At 36.9% G+C, this 7514-nt stretch overlaps 1 protein-coding gene across 1 annotated transcript; it reads left to right on the top strand.

Moving 5' to 3' along the window:
• The first annotated feature begins 1207 nt into the window (after window positions 1–1207).
• Window positions 1208–6470, top strand: LOC107631802 (microtubule-associated protein 70-2). The gene is made up of 11 exons (XM_016335356.3): window positions 1208–1987; window positions 2094–2179; window positions 2822–2887; window positions 2982–3152; window positions 3263–3433; window positions 3577–3732; window positions 3845–3991; window positions 4130–4201; window positions 4286–4819; window positions 4944–5137; window positions 5933–6470. The coding sequence occupies exons 1-11, from the start codon at window positions 1774–1776 to the stop codon at window positions 5970–5972; spliced, it is 1851 nt and encodes a 616-aa protein (XP_016190842.2). The 5' UTR covers window positions 1208–1773; the 3' UTR covers window positions 5973–6470.
• Window positions 6471–7514: the final 1044 nt, after the last annotated feature.

Here is a 7514-nt window from a genome sequence, read left to right on the forward strand (position 1 = left end):
ACTTTATTAAAAGGAATATTATAAATATAACTCATAACAAATATTTCATATTAAAAAAATAAGTTAATGTAACATATTTTAAATTTGATTTAAATTATATTTTTGTGAAAAATTTGAACTTACTATTCTCTGTGGTATCTCAAAGACGTAAAAGGAATTCTTTTCAAGTCACAGACTCGCAGCTATGAAAGGTGTCAACGGATCGAGATGGTTTGAGTTTATGAAAAATAAAAAATTAACTGATTAAATTTAATTGGTTCAGGGGGTAAGGGCCTTTTTTGTGATTGGACTCGAACTGATTAAATTCTAGTTGGATTTGTTTGAGACTTTGAGTAATTGAGTATCACAAATAAAAATTAAGAAAAAGATAGGTGAAGGAGAGGAAAGAAAAATTGTAATTGTAGGTGTTTGCAACTGAAATTAGGGTTAGGTGTTTTTAAAGTTAATGGAAATACTATAATTTTTAATGTAATATATAAGATAATCGGGTAATTGTATTTAGTTAGAGTTTCGCACCCTCTAAATCTGATATCCGAACCAATTAATTATGGATATGGTTTGGGTTTTATACGATTAGACTCGATCACCCGTCAAATACAAATATAATTTAATTAGGTTTAATCAGATAATTGAATTATCCATACTCCGATACATTTGCTAACGATTATAGTTGTTACCCCTTCTTTAACTTTTTCTTCTTTTCTTTTGTTGTTGAAGATTTGACAATTGAAAGTTTAATTTGGTATTTTTCATCTATACAGTATTTTAATTACCTACTTAAAAAAAATGTTATTTTTATAGTTAGTTCAAATTTCATTTAACGAATTACTGAATTAGTCTCTTCCCCTTTCACCCGGAGCAATCCTATATCACAAAACATAAATGTCAGGAAGTGAAATGAATTTCGCCAGCCATGATGAAACTCCCTGTTAGCAATCACACAATAAAACTTTTGCCAAATTATTAAACTCAAACAAGTTCATCCACAAAACCATAATTGATAATTCCATACCTCAAAAACAAAGCATTATTTTATAGTAATTAATAATTAATAATAAAAATATAAATGTTAATGCTCGTAGTTTGTGGAAACACGTTTTACCAGCTAAGTTCCTTGAAGAAGGGTCCCAATTGCTATCCTGCGCCCAGTGGCGCACGAAACACACCCATATCCATTGAATTAACATGGTGTGCGCACTACGCAACCGGTTTAACTTAAACCAAAACACAACCCCAATGATATTGCGATTTATTATGAGCATGATGATGAGAGAGAGAGAGAGAGAGTGTGTGTGCTTAGTTTAGTTTAGTTTAGTTAATAGTTACTGACTGTGTTTCTCTGTCACTCAGTATTGGTCTGCTTAACAGCACCACCATGCTCTGATCACTCAGATTTATATATTTATTTAATCAATCAGTCACACACTTTCGCTTTCTCTTAGCTCTAAACTAAACATAAACATAATAACAAAAAGAGAAAAAGAAAAAAATTAAAATAAAGCCCAGATTTAAAATCTCAATCTAGAGAGAGAAACAAGCATAAAAATTATGAAACCATCTCTCTCCCAGTTTCTCTCTCTAAAACCACCGTTCTCATTTCTTCTCCTTCTCCTCAATCTCAGTGCTTCAGCATTCTATCTCTTTCTCCCTCTATATATCTCTGCATCTGCGTGTCTTTGGATCTAGCTGAGTACGAGCATTTGGATGTGAAGTTGTGAGAGAGAGAAAGCGAAAGTAAGAGAGTGTGTGGTTTTGGTTTCGGTTAGATCGGAGATGGCGGATTTTTCCGGCGATTCTGGAGCGGAGGCGGGTGCGGCGGTGACGCCGGCGCCATTGACGGTGTCGGCGTCGTTCAAGGAAGGGAAGAGCTCGTCGAGGAGGAGAGCTTCGATGAGGCCGAGCCTGGATGCGGACGAGTTCATGAACCTGCTGCACGGTTCGGATCCGGTGAAGGTGGAGCTCAATCGGCTCGAGAATGAAGTTAGAGGTGCCGAAATGCCGCTCGATCTGGCTAATTTTTGAGCTGATTCTGCTTCGTGTCGTTGATTGTGACGTCTTTCTCTTTCTCTGCGTGTCTGTGTTTGTGTTTGCAGATAAGGACAGAGAGTTATCAGAAGCTCAAGCCGAGATCAAAGCCTTGAGGCTTTCTGAACGGCTCAGAGAGAAGGCCGTTGAAGAGGTTCCTTCTTTTTTCCCTTTATTAATTATTTTCGTTTATTTGTTATTCATTTCTTCGGCGTATTTAATTGGTTTTAACTTTCCAAATTTCTCATAGTGTTAATGCTAAAATAATGGAAACTTAATTACTATATTGTCTACGGGTTCCACCTTTTACACTTGAAAGTGCTTCTGATTTATTTTATTACGCATCGGAGAGAAAATAAAACAAAACTCTGTTCTGTTCTGTTCACTTCACTTCGTACTGTTCTACATGGTGTGGTTGGATATTTTTTCTTTTTTAAATTAAATGCTTTACATGTTTGTAATAATGATTTATTGAATTGTAAAGTCATCATGGCATTTGCTTCAGATCATAAGCTTATCCTGTTAATTATATTTTGGCTAAATGATCTGGTGGGGCTCCTTTGTCGGTTCTCTTCTTTCACCTTAATGTTCTAGTAATAATTTCATGTATATATTTACTCAAATCTTTATTTGCTTTGTTCTTACACGGTTACTTGAATGGGTAGAACCTGTCCTTTTGCCGCACTTCAGCATGTTCATTATTTCTAATACTTTTGCATTTTTCTTATTAATACATGCTTTATTTGATGTCAACTTGGAATGTGACTTCGAATTTTTGTTTTTGCTTTCGCTATAGCTTACTGAAGAATTATCGAAGGTCGAGGGGAAGCTGAAGTTAACAGAATCTCTACTAGAAAGCAAAGTATTGCTTCGTGCCTCTATCAGTTTTAATGAGATGAGTCTTCTTCTCTGGTTACATGAAATGTTTACTGAACTGAACTGAGTATTTCTTTCAGAATCTTGAAATAAAGAAAATCAATGATGAGAAGAAGGCATCAATGGCAGCTCAGTTTGCCGCTGAGGCCACTCTCCGAAGGGTTCATGCAGCACAGAAGGATGATGACATGCCTCCTATAGAAGCTATTCTTGCTCCTCTGGAGGCTGAACTCAAGCTTGCACGCCAAGAGGTATAACCTTGTTTTATGCATCAAATGTTAATCAAAGGTTGTCAAGGGGAACCTAAGTTGGCTGATCATGGATGATTTATGTCATTATTTTCTTCAATTATTTCTCGCAGATTGCTAAACTCCAAGATGATAATAAAGCTTTAGATCGTCTTACCAAATCTAAAGAAGCAGCACTTCTGGAAGCTGAGAGGACTGTCCAGGTTGCCTTGGCTAAAGCTTCCATGGTGGATGATCTCCAAAATAAAAATCAAGAGCTAATTAAGCAGATTGAGATTTGCCAGGTACACAATGTTTCATGATGTTTCTCTCTTTAAGTTTATCATTACCAATAATAATTTAACTTGTAATGTATGTTTCATCATCATTACCAATAAGGCAATAATAATTTAGATTGTGATGTATGTTTCATCATCACCACTTGCAGGAAGAGAATAAAATTCTGGACAAAATGCATAGACAGAAGGTGGCAGAGGTTGAAAAGCTTACCCAGACTGTAAGGGAGCTTGAAGAGGCTGTCCTTGCTGGTGGTGCAGCTGCAAATGCTGTGAGAGATTATCAGCGGAAAGTTCAAGAAATGAATGTAATTTACTGTTTTATTAAGTTCAGCAAGTTGTCTATTCTAGTTGTGTTTTCACTCGGTTATAATATTAGGATCGTATTCATAGCTACATTGTTTGTTTTATACTGTTTAGGAGGAAAGAAAAACTCTCGACCGAGAGTTAGCTCGTGCCAAGGTAACTGCAAACAGAGTAGCTGTGGTGGTGGCAAATGAATGGAAAGATGCTAACGACAAAGTCATGCCTGTCAAACAGTGGCTTGAAGAAAGAAGATTCTTGCAGGTAAATACCAATACATTTTATCCTTGTGATTCTTTTGGATTTGAGCTTCTCTTTCCCTTTTCTTTCAGTGTAAATGTTCCTGCATTTGGCTTCAGTTTAATACAGTTTCCTGTCTTTTCCTGAAATACATTCTTATAGGGAGAGATGCAGCAACTGCGAGATAAGCTCGCTATAGCTGAGCGCACGGCAAAGTTTGAAGCCCAGTTAAAAGTAATAATCTGGTTTTACTGCCCATGTAGTAAATTAGGAGATTTGTTCTGCCGTTACTCAAGGTAAACCTTTTACCATTTTCAGGAAAAATTTCAATTACGGCTTAAAGTGCTACAAGAGAGTTTGAGAGAAACACCTAACAGTATTAATCGCGGAACCCCAGAGGCTAGAAGTGCTAGTAATGGGCCTTCTCGACGCCAATCCCTAGGTGGAGCTGATAACATCTCAAAACTGACTTCTAATGGGCTTTTATCAAAGAGAACATCATCCTTTCAAATGAGGTCCTCTGTGTCCTCCAGCACAGTCTTGAAACATGCTAAAGGCACATCTAAATCTTTTGATGGTGGCACAAGGTCACTTGAAAGGAGTAAAATTCTTCTAAATGGAAAACCTCCAAGTTATTCATTCAACCAGTCTTCTGAAGGAACCAAGGAGAAAGAGGAAAATGATAACTGGAAAGGAAGTTCAGATGATAAGCCAAATGAGTTCCCAGCGGTAGACACAGAGGATAGTGTTCCAGGAATTCTGTATGATTTGTTGCAGAAAGAAGTCTTAGCCTTAAGGAAAGCTGGTCATGAGAAAGATCAAAGCCTAAAAGATAAAGACGATGCCATTGAGGTTAGCATGTATTTTATATGTTGCTTATGGATATTAATCTTACATTTCTAATTTACAATAGCTAATTGTTGCTGATACTCCTTATATGTCAGATTTTTTTCTAATTTTTTCCCTGTTATCTTAGATGCTAGCGAAGAAGGTAGATACACTGACTAAAGCCATGGAAGTTGAGGCAAAGAAGATGAGAAGAGAAGTAGCTGCCATGGAGAAGGAGGTAGCTGCAATGCGTGTGGAGAAAGAACAAGAGAGCAGAGCAAAGCGGTTCAGCAGCATAAAGGGTCCTGTAAACAATGCTCAGCAGCAACTCATTTCTGGAAGGTATTAAGTTACGTTCGTTTTTGTGCAGGTCTAATTCTTCACTGCATGTAAATTTTGTGTTCTTTATTCAACAGAGTGCTGATGGTTATAGTCTTTCTTAACACTGAATTATCTTCACTACTTTGCCAATTACCATCTGATAGACAATTTTGTTTTCGTGCTGGCCTCTTGTTTGGGAAATTAAATTTGAACTCAGCAAAGGCGTACGATGCAACCTAGTTATATACTTATATGTACTGAGAACTTCCCATCCTTTCTAAGAAATGAATAAAAGGAAGAACTTACTTTAGTGCTCGCAAATTATATGCTAAATTTAACATCTGTTAACTGTAAATTATATTGCTGGGGCCTTGTCAATTTTACAATCATATTCGATTATGTTGTCCGCACTAGGAATGGGTTTTCCTTCAAACAACATTATTTCATTGATTTATTCAGTTGTGTGCCTCGTTCATTCTTCACCAGACTATCATGACTTACAAATATTAGACTTGCAGTGATTTGCAAAAAGCCCAGCACTCCACGTCTCCACACAACATAGCATTTATTTTCTAATTTCTATCTGCTTTGTCCATTTTTCTGTAACTTGCATGTTATTTACTTGAATAGAGAACCCTGATTTCCTGACTAGTGACTACATTGTCAAGTGGTTGGAATCTCTGAATTATTTTCTATTTTAAATTATTTCTAAGACTAAATTTTCAAGCATATTATGCTTTGATTGCTTTCCTATGTCTCGCTGCTTTGCCCATTATATTGACTTGGATGACTGATGGAGTGCTTGCATTTGCACAGGAGCGTGACACGGGGTGGATTAACACGCAGCACGCAATAGCAATAGGTCTATTGCAGTGGCACTGAGGAGTGAACTTTCTCATATTATCATTCTTCTGGCCTTCTCTGTTGATTTTTTCTTTTTTAAAAAAATCTTTTACTTTGCCTTTTCCCCCTCAATTTGATTATAAGATTGTAACTGGCATGCCAACGACCATTGTTCCCTATATCGGCCATGGATTGAGAGTTAGAAAAGAATTTAAGGAATGGGTATGCATCTGACCTAGAATGTTGTATTGCATAGAGAGAGTGAGATCGGCTAAGAAGGCAGGCAAAGGAAGACAATTAACATGGAGCTAACCTTCAGCTTTTCTTTGAGTGGTTGTGTGGTTGTTGTATAGCTAGATCCTTTCTGCAGTTGATATTTGTGATACGCAGATAGTGTGATTGTGTTGGTTCGAGTTTGTTAATATCCTTTGTACTCATCAAGATCTAAGCTTATGGTTGTGTCATACATTCATAGTTTCAACTTCATAATATTTTCTTGTTTGATTGAAAGGCGCATTGTTGCCTCTACACTTGTTTCTCCGTTCTTGATAGCTCGAGGGTACTGTTCGAGTCCGTTGTACCTCCAGCTCCAATCTTGTCCAACGATGTGATTTAATTTAAATCTTTTGATCAAGTTTGGATCTGTCTCATGATCATAACTAATGTTTCAATTTGAAACCTTTGGTATGGGAAAGCTGTTAGTAATATATGAAGAGTAGTTTCGTAAAATAAAGGGATAAGTACGATTTTGGTTTTTAATGTAGAGGTCGAAAATTTATTTAGTCTCCGACCTTTTTTCGTTACAAAATGGTATCGAAGATTTCAATTTGTTTTAAAATTGTCATTTTTATTAAATTTTTTTTTATTATCAAATTATCTCTAACTAAAAAAATTATAAAATAAAATAAAATAAAAAGAAAGAAAGGGACGAGGGGGAGAAAGAGAATGGGGGCGTTGTTTCCGGGGAAGAGGGGGGAGGGAAAAGGTCGTTACTCCACACCGCCGCAGTTGCTCCACGCTGCCGCCACTGCTCCTTTCTTCCTCAGCACATACACTAATGGCAAGCACATACACTAATGGCAAGAGAGGAGAGAGCAGAGGGAGAGAGAAGAGAGGAACGAAGTCCTCCACAGCGCCGCCGACCACCACAGCGCCCTCTTCGTAGTGATTTGTAGCCCGCCAACACCGCATCGCCGTCACCGCAGTCCTCTTCTCCCACCACCGCCGCAACCATTTCTCTCTGTTTTAATTTTTTATTCATTTTTTCTTTAATTTTTCGGATTTAAAGGATTCCATTGTTGTTGTTGTTGATGCTTCTAGTTGCTTCTGTTTATTCCTTTTATTCCATTGTTGTTGTTGATGCTTTGATTGCTTCTGCTTCTGGTTTTGCTTTTGGTTTTGTTTTTGTTGTTACTCTTATTTTATTATCCATTGTTATTGTTATTGTTGTTCTGCTAATTGTTGTTGTTTGATTGTTGTTATTCTGCTTCTGATTTTTATTTTTGCCTGTTTCAATGCTTTTGTTTCTGCATTTGTGCTTCTGCCTCCGCTTCTG

Source organism: Arachis ipaensis, chromosome B3 (genome assembly GCF_059453495.1).
Source record: "Arachis ipaensis isolate K30076 ecotype BB chromosome B3, ASM5945349v1, whole genome shotgun sequence".
NCBI classification, from domain to species: Eukaryota; Viridiplantae; Streptophyta; class Magnoliopsida; order Fabales; family Fabaceae; genus Arachis; species Arachis ipaensis.